At 43.2% G+C, this 19,508-nt stretch overlaps 1 protein-coding gene across 1 annotated transcript; it reads left to right on the forward strand.

The window, feature by feature from the left end:
- Positions 1 to 461: 461 nt before the first annotated feature.
- Bug22 (cilia- and flagella-associated protein 20) lies at positions 462 to 19,183 on the forward strand. Its single transcript, XM_080273332.1, has 4 exons — positions 462 to 574; positions 3,507 to 3,586; positions 6,089 to 6,200; positions 18,799 to 19,183. The coding sequence occupies exons 1-4, from the start codon at positions 491 to 493 to the stop codon at positions 19,108 to 19,110; spliced, it is 588 nt and encodes a 195-aa protein (XP_080129458.1). The 5' UTR covers positions 462 to 490; the 3' UTR covers positions 19,111 to 19,183.
- Positions 19,184 to 19,508: the final 325 nt, after the last annotated feature.

Here is a 19,508-nt window from a genome sequence, read left to right on the forward strand (position 1 = left end):
CTCACCAGTCAGTGAAGAAGACCCACACGTTATTCTGTGCAAATATTCAACCAAAGAATTTGCCCAGAGCTGTGAATAATAAAATAAAATATAATACACATGAAAGACACATTCGTCATTTATTAAATCAGAGATCATAAACCAGCACGTAAACCAATGTTGCCAAGGTGATTGTTGCCTCTAAGTGTAAACAAACTCTGTCAGGTCGATCCGGCGCCAAAGTCAATCCTTTCTGTCGTTTTACCACTGCCACTCTAACATTTTCTAGCCTGGCGCAGTCTAATTTAACTCAGTCTAATTTAGCCTTTTCTAATTCAACCATTCAACTTCATGTAACCAATTCCAACCTAACTGGAACGACCTGGGGACGGATGGGTTTGGAAGCCGGATCGACCTGACTGCCTAATAAACAACATTCTTTTGAAGTGTTGTCGGACTCGCCGTATAACCTAAGCAAGAACCAATTTCCTGAAGTTTGGGAAGTACAGCGATGTTCAAGAATACATTTCAGAGTGGATTTCTTTCCATCTTATACAGCATTGGTAGTAAGCCACTTCAGATATGGGACAAAAAGGTAAATTAGAGACCAGTGGTAGCTCGTCAGTAAGCCACTTCCGTCCAGACAGGCGAAATTATCGTAAAAGCAGTAACTGATGAAACAGCACTGCCACTTTAGGTTAGGCTAGGTAAGGTTTACTCACCTAGTAGGGCCATTGACCTCCAGCAGTCTGAGAGCTGGGGGAAGGCGGACAGCCCAAGAAACTGTGAGGATACTCCAATCAAATGGTGTAAGGCAAAAGTTTTAATGATAATTGTCTGATTGACTGGTTTGGTGTATCCTGCATTAAGTTTTGCTGAAAATTTGGACAATTTGCAGTTACAACCATGGAATCTTGAAATTTCCTTTTGATAGTATACACATCATGCCTTCCACTACCGTACCAGTATATAAAACATTATTGTTTCTGTGCCGGGGACTTTGGGCAGGGTTTTTAGCAGGTGACAGGAGTGCTGACCAATTGGGTTGATCCTCTTGGATCAGTGGCACCTACGCAGATGTGTTGACCAGTCCGATTTGAAGATCTGAGTCACGTGATACCTGTGTCAACACGTGTCTGTTGAAAGTGGGATCTCTACTCAGTTCAACAATGGCTGCTCTGTGTGATGGTTGCAACTATGTTGGGATTTCGTGAAACGATTTTACAAGGAGGATGATAAATCGTTCGATTTTTATAAAATACATGGAGTTCTACCAATACCATTCAGTCGAGAAGACTCTGATGTCCAAGAACCGCAACCATTGACCTCGAAACAGTTCCATAAGGTAAGATTTATGTAATTTCAAGGATAGGTTTTGCAATTAGGTTGGTTAATATCAGAGGGGTAGGTCTGATGGGGGCAGAGCCCCTCTAGTTAGGATGATTTATGGGTCTGATTTATGTATCTTCAAGGGTAGGTTAGGTTAGATTATGCTATTTGGTTGGTTAATAATGGGGGAGGGGGTCTAGGGGGCCAGAGGCCACCCCCCAGGTAGGATTGTTTTCCAGGTGTTGCTTGTTGATTCAATAAATTTTGGCCTTCAGTTTTATCGCAGATAAATCGTTTCAGTCGTACTTCCCCACCCAAAACCCTCTGATTCCCCACAGGTCCCTCATGGTTGTTGAGGGAAGGGACTCTGAAACATTTATGTGCAAGAGAAATGAGGTTCAGTACCGGTATCAACTGAATTGTAATACCGGTAACACCAGAAATACGACTTTTCATTTTAAAATTCCATGGTTGTACAAAATTGCAAAATGACTGAAAAAATTAATACATTTTAACAAAATTTAGCAGTAGATGCTTTGAAATGGGCGGTATGAATGTACGTACTGAGTATATGGGCACTTAAAAGGTGAAGAGTTCATTGGCAAGAGTAACTGAAAGTTTAGATTTGAACTGGGGAGGGGTTGGTGTGTCAGCTACATCCGATGATAGGGAGTTCCAATAGCATGTAACATGACAGCTGAAGAATCTTTTACTGGCCTAAACCTGGGTGTGTTGTGAGCAGATTTTGAACCTATGGCCTCTAATCCCTGGTGAGGGGCCAAGTGGAAGATGTCAGTGGGGTGTATGGGAGAAAGACCATTGAATATTTTATAGCAGAGGATCATGTTGCACGTCAGTGGTCTGCTTATGAGAGACAGATTTAGATTCTTTATTCTGTCAAATTTTGGAGTTCTGAAAGCCCTGAGACTTGCATAGTCCATCTTCATTGAACTGATTCCAATAGCACAAGGTTACCCACAAGACCAAGATTCCACACTGGAAAGGCAAAGTCTCTGATGGGACAAATGTCAGAGGCAAGAAGGGAAGTCATTAACCTAGGAGATCGGCATATTGTGGATTTAAGAAGATAGATAGCAACACTCCTGGCCTTAGAAACACCATCCCTAATCTTCATATGAAACTCTAGCTGTGTGTCAACTTTGATGCCGAGGTCTTTGTGACAAATGGAGGGTTGGAGTGGGGTATCATATAGGAAATAGTCACCATCATTTAAGACATTAAGCCAAGCTCTGGAGAACTGCATTTGTTTGGTGAAAAGTTTAGACTCCATGAGGCAGCTGTGTCTGACAGAATATTGATGTTTTCTTGGAGAAGATCAGAGGCGATGGTCGATTTTAGAGAGTGGTTAAGATAAAGCCTTTATCATTCTTTTTCTGTGTCTGCCCTCCCCCCTTCCTATTTCTTCCATCTTTCCTGTCACTTCTTATTGCTTTTCTTTCCTTTACAGAGGGTTTTACATTGAGTGACAAGCCAAATGGTTTCCTGTAAGCCAAGAAACCATTTACAATGCTGGTTAGTAACCATATAACCAAACCAGACATGCTCCCTATGTGTCAACAAGTGGGTTGGTGAAGGGTTAGTGCCCCTCCCCATAAAACAAATAACTCAAAGTCGAATGGCCACGCCTTATGGGATTGTGGCGTCTGGCAATAGATAGATAGATAGAAAATAGTCCTGCCGTGATGGCAACTCCTCAGTCTTGGAACCTCCTGATACTGAACCACTGTTGGGCCCCCAGTACCGGCGCACAAACAAAAAGTCCAGAACACGTATGTGTGCCGCTTGATGGCTGCAGACATTTCTTTGGTGGCACATTGACTTGCCCACCCGATGTGAAAGGGTTAAAGTGCAGGTAGATGAGACTTGATAAATGCAAAATATCAGACAGAATTATGAACAGAAAGAATAGTACATCATTACATAAATGTTTACATGTGAAGCTTGCTGGAAGACGATTGAGCTTCATACAGACTTCTTTTCTTGTACATTCTTCACTCCGATAGCCTCCTTAACTGGGGACTTATGTTGATGTGTATTATAGAATCAAAGAGAAATGAGGGCAAGCAGCAATATTATGCTTTGCAATATGTATATGATTAGACCTTAAGCTCTGCCATATGATAAACACAGTTTGTCACTGCAAGTCTTGTTATATTTATGGTACCTCTAATTTTTAGGTTCGTAATGGGCACATCAAGAGGATCACAGACAATGACATTCAGTCTCTGGTGTTGGAAATAGTTGGAGTAAATGTCAGGTAAGTATCATAGCTGTACAGGGTGGTTCGTATATTGTGCTCTCCAAACTTGCGTTTTTCTGGGGACAGCTCAGTCTGTTTTTGTAAGGAGTGAAGGCACTTTGGCTTCCTCATGGCATTATTGGTCAGCCATGCAATCAGTAGACATAAAAAAGCGGAAATTATAAAGCATGAAAAGGGTTAACTATTGAAAGTAGAAAATGATGCAATATAGATATTGTACTGGTAACACTAACAGATCCATCCCCATAACACATGAGAGATGGTTCATGTAATATACCTGTATGCACCACCCTGTATATGCCCGGTACCTGTTTTGTAGTGTTTATATAACAGCAAAAATGAATAACACCTATGACACTGTCACCTGAGCAGAATTATCAAGTAGTGTATTATTGTATACAGTGAGGTCTTGCAATATGCGAGAATATGGTTAATGATATGCACCGCATATTGGAAATTTTGCGTATTAGAAACCATTGAATCAATGTAGTAAATGTATATGGTTGACACCTCACCCTGTCTTTGTCATTTACACTGCCTTGGCATTATTGACTGTCATTTTTAGAAAGACTCTTGCTCAAAGAAGATAATAGATCTGTGATTGTAGTGTGCTAGGTAGTGCTTCAGTTGCATAATTGTGGGATTAGCAACCTTGCTGCACCCATCCTCCTGCAAAAGGCAAAACTGCAAATGGTTGGCTCCCTTGTTCAAATTACTGGAACTTTTGGGTAGCACCTCATATTACCTGGTAACACTTAGTTGGCATCCTTTGAAGTTTATGTTTGCTGCTGCCAGATTATTTTATTCAGTTTACAAAAAGCGTCTCATATTGAATGGATTTCTCTAGGCTATATCTAACCCCATCTGTTTGAAAAATCTGTCCTGAGTTCTATATAATCTGTGTTTGGTGTATGGTATGCTTACTGTTACTGGATGATTTTTTTCAACTCAGGAAAGGCCTTTCTTATTAAAGAGGTTTATAAAGGCTATATTTGATTAATCCAGTTCAAAGGATCTGTCCAGAGCTAAATACAGTCCTCTGTTAAGTTGCTCTTCACTTGCAGTCTACTATCCTTCTTTTGTGGGATTGAAATGACTTGAGGGACATTTGTTAACCAGGCAGTTGAACTATCCAGTTACAGTGGTACTGCCACACGAAGGCATCCCTCTTCAGCACCTTCAGTGGGCCAATCCTAATGGGAGATTGTGATGCATTGCTGATAATGCACTCTCTTTCCTTGCATTTTGGATCCCATCACCCTATCTGTAGGTGAGAAAAAAAAAATAATTATGATGATGATGTTCCGTTTTGGATAATGTTTTTGCCATCCATGCTTTCAGGACCCTACTTCATCCCTTCATTAGGTTGGAAAAAGAGGTCAGGATGATGATGATAATAATAATAATAATAATAATAATAATAATAATAATAATAATCTATCTATCTATCTATTGCCAGATGCCTCAATCCCGTTTGGAGTGGCCACAAACAAATCGCCTCCAAGTCGCCCTGTCCCCCGCCATTTCACTGCCCTGCTCCCAACTCACACCCCCCTCTCTCAGACACCTCTCCACCCCATCCCTCCATCTCATCCTCGGCCTCCCCCTCCCTCTTCCCCCCTCCACCTCACTCACATACACTCTCTCCGTCAGTCTTTCACCCTCCATTCTCTCCACATGGCCAAACCACCTCAGTGTGTTCCTCATAACGCTTCCTATCACATCCACATCCACACCACAATGCTCCTTTATATCCTCATTCATCAGCCTGTCTCTCCATGTGACTCCACAGGCTCCTCTTAAATAACTCATTTCCACTGCTCTCACTCTTGACTTGTGTCCGTCCAACAACGTCCAAGCTTCACTTCCATACGTTAGAGTTGGTATCACAATACTGTCATTTAGTAACTTTTTCACTTCCATGCTCACTTCCCTGTTTCTTATCACTGCTTTCATAATAATAATCTATCTATATATCTATTGCCAGACGCCTCAATCCCGTTTGGGGTGGCCACAAACAAATAATAATAATAATAATAATAATAATGATGATGATGATGATGATGATGATGATGCTTTCGCCTTCCTTGCTTTCAGGATCCTACTTCACTCCATTCTTAGGTAGACAAAAGTGGTTAGGATGATGATTTCTGGACTCTGTCTCATCCTATTCCTAGGCTGGAATAAAGAGGTGATGATGATATGATGATTCTCAATTTGCTTGCTTTCTGAACCCCACCACACCCCATCCTTAGATGGGATAAGAGAGATCAGGATGATGATGATTCACTTTTCTTGCTATCTGAATCCTACTTCACCCCACCTGTAGGTGGGAAAAAGAGGTCACAGTGATAATGATGAATAATGATGTTGTTACTTTCTTGGCCCTACCTTAACCCAGTCTTGGGTGAGAAAAAGAGACCAGGATGATAATTATAATGATAATGAGGACTTCATACTGAAAGGCTACCATCATTAATTTTCATATTTTTCCCACAGCACAACCTACATAACCTGCCCTGCTGACCCCAAGAAAACTCTAGGCATCAAGCTTCCATATCTCGTCATGATCGTCAAAAACCTCAACAAGTACTTTACCTTTGAAGTCCAGGTATGCTCAGTACAAAGTGTGTGTGTGTGTGTGTGTGTGTGTGTGTGTGTGTGTGTGTGTTAGAAGAAGGGCAACCAGATGGTGGGAGGCAGAGTGATAGGTAGGCAATTTACTTGTGGTCACTGCTTCTGAAATCAAGGTACTGGCATCTGGCAATATACAGATGATTTTTTTTTTTTCTTTTACCTTGAATATGTGTGACATCATTTTTATTTTATTTTTACTTCCACCAAGCACTATTACTCAGCTTCAAAAAATCCACTTATATTCTGTCTATCTATCTATCTATCTGTATCCAGACGCCTTAATCCCGTAAGGGGTGGCCATAAACAAACCACCTCTATGTTGCCCTGTCCCCACTGATTATGTTCTCCATTGCCCAATTCACACCCCCCTCTCTCATATACCTCTCCACTCCATCTCTCCATCTCCTCCTCCCTCTCCCCTCTTCCACCTCACTCACATACACTCTCCTCATTTGTCTTTCACTCTCCATCCTCTCCACATTGGCAAATCACCTCAATTTATTTCTCCTGATGCTTTCTATCAGATCCACATCACACCACAACATTCCTTCACTTTCTCATTTGTGAGTCTGTGTCTGCATGTAACTCCACATGCTATCTATCTATCTATATGACTAGGCTGCTTCCCCCAAGGAAAGGGAGGTAGCCGAAACAGGACGACACACTCCCAATTTACTCATCCATTCAAACACATTCATTCACATCTTAGCCCCAAAGGGGAGAAGGGACAGATCCTCACCGCATCACACCGCACAAGGGTCAGCTGCGCAGTGCAATCAGTGACATCCGCAGCAGGGCCCAACAGCAGAGCTGGTTTACCCCTGCCATGTCGTAATAGACCCATCCCCTTACCCACACCTGACCTGACTAGCTGATCAGACCAAATGTGGGAGAATATCCCCTCAGGGCTGCATCATCATTTATTTATTCACAATTTCTCTCCATTTATTTCTGTCACGCACAGCCACTCTTCCTTGCTCAACAGACATCCCTCTCGCATCCAGCGCTCTCTTCCCACTGTCCATCAATCTTATTCGTGGTTTCCCTCTCAGCCTTACACCTCTCACATCAGATCTAGTTAACTTTTTCACCAATTGCTGATTTTCCATTCTCTCCATATGCCCAAACCATCGCAACACCCTCTGCTCAACTCTACCAGCCATCTTCCGAACAACTCCAGTTCTCCTTCGCACTTCATCATTTCGCACTCAATCCATACGCGTCACTCCACAAATACTCCTCAGACACCTCATCTCCATTACATTCAAACTTTTCCTCTCTACTACACCCATAATCCATGTTTCAGCCCCATATAATGCAGTCGGTACCACAACACCCTCATACAGCCTTCTCTTTACATCCATTTTAAGCAAACAACATCTAAACACTTTTTTCATTCCTCCCAGTACCTTACCCACTTCATTCATTCTAAACTTCACTTCTGCATCTATTCTTCCATCCACAGCAACATGTGACCCAAAATATTTTAAACACTCTACCTCCTCAAGCAACTCACCATTCAAAAGTATATTCATCCCCCTACCATCTGCCAACCTTGTACACTTCATCACTTTGCTCTTATTCTCATCAACTTTCAATTTCCTCCTTTCACACACCCTTCCAAACTCCTCTGCCAACTGTCTCAGTCTCTCCTCTGAATCAGTCACCAGTGCAGTATCTTCTGCAAACAGCAGCAGCTTCAGATTCCACCCTCCACCATTAACATTCACCAGACTCAGACCTCCACTTAACACTCCTGCATTCACCTCCCTTACAACACCATCCATGTATTGAACAACTCACGTTCAAATTTCGCTTTCACCCACATCAGTCTTGATGACATTTCCTTCCATTCAATCACACACTGCTGTACTTCCGGACCCACTAACAAGGCCACACCTTCTCTTGCCCTTCCTCTATCAACACCTGGCAATTTTCCATTCACGCTTCCAAACATAGACTCACCCTTCCCTTTCATCTTCGTTTCACTCAAAGGTAACGCATCCAACTTTCTTCTCACAAACATTCTCCCAATCTCCTCCCTTTTAGCTTCAATCGTACTACATCCACACACATTCACAGACCCAGTCTTCAGGGTACGGGGATAACTCAATCCCATGCACCTTTCAAATACCTAATTTCCGCTGCTCTAACACTTGGCTTGTGTCCATCCAACAAAGTCCAGTCTTTGCTTCCATACATTCAAGTTGGTACCACATTACAGTCAGTCTTCAAGTAACGCGGATGATATCGACTGGACATAGATTGTGCCGCTCAAATCCACGTTGCTCAAACAACATGTTTGCATGTATGATGGTACAATGTAGTCTGACGACATTCCAAAATTCACTTCTACCCCTTCTTACCACCCTACCCCATGCAAATTACTCCTTACATATACCCACCATCAGGTAGAACACTGAGAGAGATGAATGGATTTAAAATAGCCTTAACAAAAACAAAAGAGAAAATATAAATGACACTGACTCAGCAGTTTGAACTGTTTTCTTACAGACCTACACTCTCGATGAAAATAATTGGTGGGGGTGCTCACCTTCCACTCACGCAGTGTAGTGCTGCCCTCGGGTGTCTGCCCTTTCCTTTCCTCCATCCTTCTTTCCTGCCATCCTCTCCTGTCTTTCTTTCCTTCATTCTTTCCTTGTCCTTCTGCCTATGGTTGACTTTGCACTCCCTCTTCTGTCTTTCTTTCCTTCATTCTTTCCTCTTCCTTCTGCCTGTGGGTGACTCTACACTGAGCGACAAACTAAATTGTTTCCTGTATGCCAGGAAACCATTTATTATGCTGGGTGGTAATCATATGACCAGATTTTGGCACCTGGTGGTTTAATGGGTAATTATAGCTCACCAATCGGATTGAGCCGGTGATGGTTTATATCCAAGGGGTGGTTGGTGTTTATTGCTCATGTAATGCCACTCAGGGATGAGTGAGGCTGGTCACTGTCATCTTAAATGTCAGGACCAACTTGCCTAGCCCCAGGTTCCTGCACTCCTCATGGGGCAACGTAGGATTGGATGATGATGATGATACATCTGAGGCAAGTAACATTTTTTATAAAAAAATATTGGAAAACAAACGAAACATACCTCCATCCATGCATCCATCAATCTGTCCAGTATTCCCCCACGAGGAGCATAAGAGCCCAGGACTTGACAAATTGGTCCTGACATTTAAGATAAGTGACCAGCCTCAGTCATCCCTTAGTGGCATTACGTGAACAATAAACCCCAACCACCCATTGGATATAAGCCTGCACCAGCTCAATCCAATTGGAGTGCCTTAATTACCCATTAAACCACTAGGTGGCATAATTTGGTTTCAATGGTTACTACATAACGATATTACAGAAAACCGCCTGAGCGCCCCCAATAGCATGTTTATTGCCGACCCACGGACTGAACATGATGTCAGTACACCAAACAAACTCAAGTGTATACAGTTTAAATCCATAAGTAGCGTTGCAAGCCTGACTGTAGTCGTTGAAAGGTAACAGGGGGGCTTTGCTTCCCAGACCCCCCAGTGATTATACCCTACCTCACAGCGTGCAAACGAAAATGTGCATTTGGTAAAGCTTGCACCAAAACAGTATTGTGAGTTAAAAGCGTGTGTTAATCATGATGTCTGGCAATCGTCGCACAACCTTGTGATGATGAAGGTACTGTAGGTGCATCCATAAACAGCAAATCTTTATATACATCACAGAGGAAATATCCATTAAAATATGATACAGAGTGGCAAAATAGCACTTGGTGATTAAATCAGAACATTGCATATTCTGAAAAATCTAAGGTAAATACAGTATATAAAACAGTAATTGAACTTCCTATTTATGAACAAATTTAAAATCCAACATTTTAAAAATGCCCACTACATACAGTAATCTATAGAAAATAACAAAAGATCCTGTCAACACTTCATTCAGATAGAAATATTGGAAATACCACATCACTGTCATACATAATAAATAGCAAAGTTTAGGCTGAGGGTACCTATGTGTTGCTGATGTGTAGCTCCCCCAGCAGTCTTCCTCCCATTCTACACCCCCAGTGTTGTTGTTGTCATTCTTGAGATGTTGCTACTTCTGTATTTCCTTCTTCAGCATCTAAGTTGAATCCTTCGATGTTCAGGGCTGAAACAGTGGAGCTGACCTTGTTGTCAGAGGTGGATGTACCCATATGTAAGCTGGCCAGTCATGGCAAGTATGATGGGTGACGTCACCTCATGCGACTTTCAGGTTGCGTCGCCCAGCCAGCTGATGCGTCCCGCATAAGCTCGTGATTTTCCCCGCGTTAATTATGACCCGTCGCATTAATGTTGACTGTGTTACTGCAAAACCACATTTCTCAAGGTTTGACTGTATTGTCATGTAATGACTTTTTTTTTTTTTACTTCCATGCACACTTCCCTATTTCTTATCACTGACTTCCAAGAACAAACAACTTTTCTTCCCTGTTGTACCCTTTCAAGCACTTCACCATCTAAATTTCCATCCATACTGATCACACTACCCAATACTTAAATGCACTTACATTTTCCATTTCCTCACCATCCATCCTCACTGTGCATTCAGTGATTTCATTTCTCTCAAAGACCACAGCTGTATTTTTCCCTATATTTACCTTTAGATTCCATGTGTTACACACTATCCCAGACTCATTCACCAAGCCTTGCAGTTCCCCTTTGTCTTCACTTAACAATACAGTATCATCTACAAACAACAGAACAAGAAGTTCCCAGTGCTTCCCTCTGTCATTAGGGCCACTCCAGCATCCACTGCCCTACCTTGTATAGATATACTCCAATTTAACAATGTAACTGGTTAGGTAAAAACCCATCGTTAGGCAGGGTATCGTGTATCAGGGTAGATTTAGCATGTAAAGAAATGGGATGCTTTTTTCAGCCTTGGGTATCCTCCCAGCCAATTCCAAATCCCACCCAAATGAGCCCAAAAAACAAGTATACAGCCAATCTAAACGGCCTAACAGCTGTAAAAGAAGCTAACTTAAGTCTAACACTTATAAATAACATACCAAAACCAACAAATAAAATCTGAAAATCATCAAATATAAGTCTGGAAAAAATCAAGCTTAGTAAACTGTACCCAGAAATGACAATGTTCACCCCACCTATGGCCAGAACACATTAATCCAAGTCTAAAAACAGTTTATAAATCAACCTAAATACACAGTTTTAGTCTAGAATATCATCAAAATTGGTTAAAAACAATCAAAACCCTTCGTTAAACTGGGGTTTAGCCATTGTTAGGCGGGGTATGGTGGTATTTCTACCCCCATCGTTAAGCCGGGGTATTGCATCTAGGGGTATCGAATATTGAGGTATACCTGTATCTCTTTTATAACTTCATCTATATGCAGGTTGAACAACCATGAAGACATGACACGACCTTGTTTCATTTCAACATTCAGGTAGAAAAATTCACTTAGTTCACCATCCACACACACTGCAGCCTTAGCACCCTCATACATACTGTTTACAGCATTCAACAGCTTTCCATTTACTCCATATAGCGTACAGTAATCCCTCATTTCTGTGGACGGCCACTATCTGGACCACCCATTATCCGGATGCTGTGATCTGGCTGTTCAGAACCATTATTCTTACATTTTTCCATTTTATCTGGACAGAATCCTTGAATCTGGGTGGAAATTATGGCCGTGCGAACATTTTTGCCCAGCATCCCCTCCCCCCCCCCTTTTTTTTAAGGGCAGTGGTGATTGCATGCCTGTGGTTGATGGGTCTGGTTGACCATACAGGGTATGTTGCTTGGCTGTGGGTTATGTCTGCCTGCCCAGACAGAGCAGTGTAAAACACCAGGAATAAGTGTTGTACAATGTACTGTAGTGGCCATTTACAATGGCTTTCAAAGTCAGGGTGTGTACAAAGGGGGGATGCAGGGGAGAAGTCCGCTATCCGGTTGGAGCCTCCATCCAGACATGCCTTTGGCTCTGTTACATCGGATAATTGAGGGATTACTGTACAGTAGTCCCTAATTTACCCGGACGTGTTCATTGTTTGGACGCTAGACCTTGGCTCCAGCTGCTTTCACCAGCAACATGGTGCCAGTGTGCTAGTGTGTGGGACTAAGGTGAAGGCTGCAGCTGAGAAGTTTGCATGCCTCCTCAACGTGCATGACTTCTAGGTGTCAGAGGGATGACTCATTCGTTTCAAGCTTCGCTATGGACTTACTGCCCGTAAGGCATATGGCGAGGCCTTGGATTCGGGAGCAGAGGAAGTAGACCCGGTTTGCCAGAAAGTGCAGCACCTTATCAAGGACGGGCCTTGCCATTTGTCAAGTCTATAACGCAGACAAAACTGGTCTCTTCTATCGCTCCTTGCCCACCAACACTCTGGCTGAGGAAAAGAAGACTGTGCCTGGTTGGAAGTTGTTCAAACAACGTGTTTCTGTTTTGTGCTCTGCCAATGCTAATGGATGCACCGTCTTAAACCCGTTGTTGTTGGGCTTGCAAAACAACCATGTTGTCTTCATGGGTTGATGGATAGCCTGCCTGTTGTGTGGTACCAGTCTGTGGAGGCCTGTTTTACCACAAAGAGCTTCAGAAATTGGTTCCACAGACACTTCATCAACTTGTTATCTGTTATCAAACGGAGGTCCTTGGCATTGCTTGCAACCAAGTGAAGGGACTCCTGCTCCTGGACAGTGCTCACCCACATCCTTTTGAGATGGATTTGGTTGCTTATGACAGGCGGATTAGGTGCATGTTTCTGCCACCTAATACGATTGCTCTGATTCAACCAATGGACCAGGATGTTATCGTAGCTGCCAAGAGACTGTACTGCTGGAGGTTTCTAAACAAGATGATGGTGGTGCTGGAGGACGAGGATGAGGCCTAGGATACACATGGGGAGCAGACCTTGCAGAATCTTCGATGTTACGACCTGAAGGCTCTGCAATGTTCAACTGGGGGAACGTGCAAAAGGAAGTCTCCTTGAAAACCCTCAAAAACGGTTGGTCTTGTCTCCTCCAGGGAATTGAAGCCAAGCACGACTTTGAAGGGTTTGATGGGGATGATTTCCACTGCTGCCTTCGAACAGCAGGAGAGCAGATGGATGTCGACAACGTGAAGGATTGGCTGGACAACAACAGTGGCGATCCTTGTTATGAGACCATGTCTGATGAGGAGATCACTGTTGCTGCCTCAGTGGGCACGAAAGAGGACAGCAAGACTGATGAGGATGAGGGCCCTGACTCTCAGCCCTCTGCAATTCCTTCACTTTCTCATCTCAGGGAGTTGGTGCCACTCAGCCTAACAATGGAGCTGCGGGGAGTCTGGGATGCTGCCATCCTCTGGCAGAAGCTGCGGGGAGTCCGGGACGCTGCCATCCTCCAGCAGAATCGTCAGCCCTATCGTCAGACCAGGATCGACTCTTTCTTCAAGCCTGTAACCCCCACGAGTGCCAGTACATTCTCGCCACCACCACCACCACCACCACCTCGTTTCCTGCCTTCACCATCAGGCCCACAATTGAGCACGTCGACAGCCATTGAGTCTCTGTTGGACATAAGCTTGCGGCTGTCTTCGGTGTCTCCTTGGGTGGGTAGGCCACCATCACTGCACCGCACATCACCGCTCATCGCCCAGCACCAGCAGGTAGAGGAGGAGAAGGAAGAGGAGTTCTTCGACGTATGCTCAGTGCGAAGGTTAGCCACTAGACGACATGGGACAACTCTACACCTGCTGGAGGTGTGCGGGTTAAGAAGTCTGTCTGTGGTGCACAGGGTGGTAAGTACACCAACCGAATGTTTTTGACAGGGAACTTTAAGTTTCTTTCATAGTTTCCTTGGTGAAAAAATTTATTTAGGATATTTCCATGTGTGTTTTGATGTCAAAATATGGCAGATTGACTTGAAAACAGGGCCAAAGTTAGGAGGGGTTATGTACGTACTTTACAGTAGTGTATAGGTAGGGTGTTTTTTGGTTTTCAGTATTTTTTTGCATGGTTTTCTTGGTGTTGAAAATTATTTTGGATAATCTTATGTATGTTTTGATGTAAAAGTATGGCAGAATGACCAGAAAACACTGCCAAAATAAGGAGAGGTACTGTATATACAGTAGTGTAGAGGTTGGGTGTTTTTTGGTTTTCATTGGTTTTGCTGCATGGTTTTCTTGGTGTTTAGCACTACTTTGGATATTCCCATATGTATTTTGATGTCTAAATTTGCCAGAATGATCGGAAAACACAGCCAGTTTAAGCATAGGTACCTTACATGTGAGTGAGGTACAGTATGTGAGTGAGGTGGAAGGGGGGAGAGGGAGGGGGAGGCCAAGGATGAGATGGAGGGATGGAGTGGAGAGGTATATGAGAGAGGGGGGTGTGAGCTGGGAGCAGGACAGTGAAATGGCTTGGGACGGCTACATGGAGGCAATTTGTTTGTGGCCACCCCTTACGGGATTAAGGCGTCTGGCAGTAGATAGATAGATAGATAGACAAAGGAAAAGAGGAAAAAGAAATGTGTGGTAATCATAGGGGCATTTGTCTTCATAGTGTAATAGTAAAAGTATATGGTAGGATGCTTATTGACAGAGTTCAGGAAATAACAGAGGAATTAGTTGGAAAAGAACAGGGAGGTTTTAGGAAGGGAAGAGGTTGTGTAGATCAGATGTTCATCCTTAGGTCTTTAATGAAAAAGTTCCTAGAGAAGGGAAAGAAGTTGTATGTGGCCTTCATGGAATTGGAGAAAGCATATGACAGGGTGGATAGACAAGGAAAGTGGGAAGTATTAGGAATACATGAGTAAATGGGAAGTTGTTGAATGTCGTGAAGAATATGTATGAGGGTGCTAAGGCTGCAGTGCACCTGGACAGTGAACTGAGTGAATTTTTCATTTTGAAGGTTGGATTGAAACAGGAATGTGTCATGTCTCAATGGTTGTTCAGTCTGTATATGGATGGGGTTATAAAGGAGATACAAAGTAGGGCAGTGGATATTGAAGCAGCCCCTATGAGAAAGGGCAGTGTTTGGAAACTCCCTGTACTGTTGTGTGTAGATGATACTGTGTTGTTAAGTGAAGACAGTGGGGAGCTGCAAGGCTTGGTAGATGATTTTGGGAGAGTGTGTAAGAAATGGAATCTAAAGGTGAATGTAGGGAAGAGTAAAGTTATGGTCTTTGAGAGAAATTAAGTCAGTGAATGTACAGTGGGGTTGGATGAGGAGGAAATGGAAAATGTGAGTACATATGATGAGTAAGGATGGAAGTTTAGAGGATGAAGCACTTGAAAGGGAACAACAAGGAAGAAATGTTGCTGGTTTTTGAAAGCAGTGATAAGAAACAGGGAAGTGAGCATTGAGTAAAAAAGTCACTGCATAACAGTATTGTGATACCAACTCTAACACATGTAAGTGAAACTTGGACCTTGTTGGAGGAACACAAGTCAAGAGTGAGAGCAATGGAAATGAGTTATTTGAGAGTAGCATGTGGAGTCACGTGGAGAGACAGACTGACAAATGAGGAAGTGAAGGAGCGTTGTGGTGTAGATGTGGATGTGATAGAAAGCGTTAGGAAAAATAGGTTGAGGTGGTTTGGCCAAGTGGAGAGGATGGAGAGCGAGAGACTGACAGAGATTGTATGTGGGTGAGGTGGAGGGGAGGAGAGGTCGGAGGAGGAGGCCAAGGATGAGATGGAGGAATGGAGAGGAGAGGTACTACTGTATATGTCAGAGAGGGGTGTGTGAGCTGGGAGCAGGGCAGTGAAATGGCAATGGACAAGGCGACAAGGAGGTGATTTGTTTGTGGCCTCCCCTTATGGGATTAAGGCATCTGGGAATGGACAGATAGACTGAAAACTTTTGGACCAGATATGAAGATAATGGAGAGAGTTTTAGAAGTTATGATTAGAGAGAGAGTGAATATTGGTGAGATGCATTTTGGGTTTATGTCAGGCAAAGGGACTATTGATGCCATAGTCATTGTTCGACAGCTTCGGGAAAAATATATGGGATCTCTAGTTTGTTTTTAATGATTTGGAGAAGGCCTTTGACAGAGTCCCTAGAGAGGTGGTGAAGTGGATGTTGAGAAAGTCTAGGGTCAAAGAGTGGCTGGTGTGAGTGGTTATGGCTGTGTATGTGGGTGCTTGCACCCAGGTGAGAACGAATAGAGAGTCTGCTGATGAGTTTTCCACGAATGTTAGTGTGCTTCAGGGGTGAGTCTGGAGCCCCGTGTTGTTGTTGTTGTTGATGTTCTCCCGAGTGGTCTGACCGAACCACCCCCATCCTCCTCTGGGAAATAGTGGCCCCATAGGGCCGCCCAGGCGACCGAAGCCAATCCCAGGCTAAAACGAGGAGGATGGAACCCGCTGGGGAGATGAGGGGATGAGTGTTTGATCTCGCGGCCAAGTGCCACGAGCCCCAGTCTACGTTACCACCACAAGGGTGGGGCCGCACTCATATCAGACAAGTCCTGAAGGAACCAAAAAGTGGAGGGAATGACATGCACATTACGGGGAACTTTGGCACCTCTCTTGTGCCGCGGGTTTAATGCATATGCCAACGGTTTAAGTCCAACATGTTACCACATCATACTGTAACATGTTCACTGGACATACAACAGTTGCTCTAGCCCAGCAGGTTTGAGACATTGTACAGACAATACTCATACCCTGCACAGGGCATTGCCCTGTGTTGTTTATCATGGTGCTTAATGCCCTCTCGTGACTTCAGAAATGGACTTCAGTGGGAAATGTTGCATGCTGATGATTTGGCGTTGATTGCAGAGAACGAAAGGGAGGCAGAGGAAAGGTTTAGGAAGTGGAGAGATGGTATGGGGCACATGTGCAGTTTGCCACAAGGGCATGGGAAGTAATTCCATCATGTGCAGTGTTTGTGATAAGTGGATGCTCAAGAGATGTAGTGGTATTAGAAGTAGACTGCGAGATAATGCTGATTTCATGTATGTGGTGTGTTGAGGAGAGCATGTGGAGATTGTCAGGCGTGAAAGGATTGATCTTCTCGAGTGTGTAGAAGAGTTTTGTTACTTGGGAGACATGTTTTGTGCCGGAAGTGGGGCTGGTGCAAGCTCTGTGGCTAGAGTGAGGAGTGGTTGGAAGAAGTTTAGGGAATTGTTGCCTCTCCTGATAGTGGGAGGGCTCTTCCTCCCTGCTAAGGGATCTTTGTATGCGGCATGTGTTAGGAGTGTAATGCTGTATGGTAGTGAGACCAAGGCAGTAAAGGAAGAAGATATTCACAGGCTCAGATGTACAGAAATGACAGTGATTAGGTTTATATGCAATGCATCCTTGAATCTGAGGCCTGAGGAGGGCTTGGTTTACAGTGGAAGAGTTAAGAGGAAGGATGTGACTGGAATGTATTGGTGTTGTGATGAGAAGAGGTAGATTGAGATGGTTTGGGCATGTGGAGAGGATGGGGGCTGACAACAGGGTACAGGGAATGAGAAGTATTAATGCTGGAGGTAGGGTTGCAAGAAGCAGACCAAAAAAAGACCTAGGATGAGGCCATTGAGTGTGACCTCAGGCATTGAGAGCCGCCAATAAGTGACCAAGACCGACGCATACCAGCATGTCAGAGCCGTTATAAATGAAACAAAAATGAGACAACTCTTACATCAATTTTTTCTTCATTTTACTTAGATTGTGGGGTGTTAGACAGAAATCTTTCAACCATAAGTAAATCAGTAGAATGTCGATTTAACATGATATATGTTCCACGAGACATCATCTTAAATCAACTTTTGCACTGAATCGAAGTGTTGTTTTAATGGAATAAAATAGTTTGGTACCTGAGAGAAACATGGAACAGTAAAATTGCACTTTTATTTACTAATAATATGTCAGAATGATAAATTAGCTCCATCCATTCCCTGCAGTGAAGTCTAGAGGTGAATGGGATCGTTACTGCTTGGTTTGTGGTTTGTATGAGTACCCTGCCTGCTGCCTCAAGTCTCTTGCACCCAGAACCGTCACAAGTGAACTGAGAATGTTTTGTGTGGTGGGTGGCTGGGGACATGGTCCAGGGTGCAGGAGGAATGCCCAGAGAAGCGTATGACGGGAAACATTAGTCGTCAAACTTGTATAAATTGGATTTTTGTGACATGCCAAATTTAACTCACGTAAAATCAGAAAAAATTTGCATTAAATTGAAAATATGTATGTAATTATGTGTTGTCACTCTCATCTTAAATGTCAGGACCAACTGCCTAGCCCCGGGCTCCTACGCTCCTCATGGGGCAACGTAGGATCGGATGATGGATGGATGGATGTTTTGTATAGATAATCTAAAATGGATTCGCATTAAATTGACATTCTGCTGTATAGTCCAGGCCCAAGCTGAGATTTAAAAGTTATTGTAAACCTTATTATACATTTTATATTCCCCTCCCCCCATTAATTTCCATTATAGTTACAGTATTAGTAAATTTTGTAATGTGGTTTAGCTTTCAGTCCGTAGAAAACATTTGCTATATCGTGGCCAGCCCATTGTGGGGATTCTTAAGAGGAAGCATGACATCATCTTTTCGTATGTAGCTACTCTATACCAGCTGTTTTCCACATGTTACTCAGGTCCTGGATGACAAGAACGTACGGCGAAGATTCCGTGCAAGCAATTATCAGTCTACAACTCGAGTCAAACCTTTCATCTGCACTATGCCTATGCGCCTAGACGAGGGTTGGAACCAGATTGTCTTCAACCTTTCTGACTTTGTGAGAAGAGCTTATGGTACAAATTATGTAGAAACCCTTCGCGTCCAAATCCATGCCAACTGCCGCATCAGGCGAGTGTACTTTGCAGATCGTCTATACTCTGAAGAGGAACTGCCAGCAGAATTTAAACTTTATCTGCCTGTTCAAACTAAAGCAAAATCAGCAATATAAGTTAGTATTAGTATCAGGTATATTTTGCTGATTGTCTGTAGCTGTTCTAAAGAGGATGCTGTCAGAATTTAAACATTATTCAATATTCAAACTAAACAAAATCAGCAGCATAGGGTAATGTTAGCGTCAGTTAGCTTCACTTGACAAAACTGGGCTACAACTTGCATGCTGAGTCATAATTATATGAATCATGATAAGCTTTAATTATGATGCAGGAAACAGTCTCCTTCGTTAACAGTCAAATCAGTCTACCAGTCAGACTTTAACTATCAAATGAGCTCATGGATTTTATGGATCTCCATCAGGCTGGAGCAGACATACCACAGTACAGTATCTGTTTACACATCAGCATGAAGTAAATACTGTGCAATAACTACATCACTGGAAGACAGATGGAG

This window comes from Coenobita brevimanus, chromosome 54 (genome assembly GCF_032717465.1).
Source record: "Coenobita brevimanus isolate Jiangsu-jjx chromosome 54, ASM3271746v2, whole genome shotgun sequence".
Classification (NCBI taxonomy): Eukaryota; Metazoa; Arthropoda; class Malacostraca; order Decapoda; family Coenobitidae; genus Coenobita; species Coenobita brevimanus.

What these genes read in the sequence shown, in the direction of transcription:
- Bug22 (XM_080273332.1), top strand. Translation starts at nt 491, where the DNA reads ATGTTCAAGAATACATTTCAGAGTGGATTTCTTTCCATCTTATACAGC. An exon ending in ATAGTTGGAGTAAATGTCAG is followed by an intron (nt 3,587 to 6,088) that starts GTAAGTATCATA and finishes TTTTTCCCACAG; the next exon opens with CACAACCTACATAACCTGCC. An exon ending in ACTTTACCTTTGAAGTCCAG is followed by an intron (nt 6,201 to 18,798) that starts GTATGCTCAGTA and finishes CATGTTACTCAG; the next exon opens with GTCCTGGATGACAAGAACGT.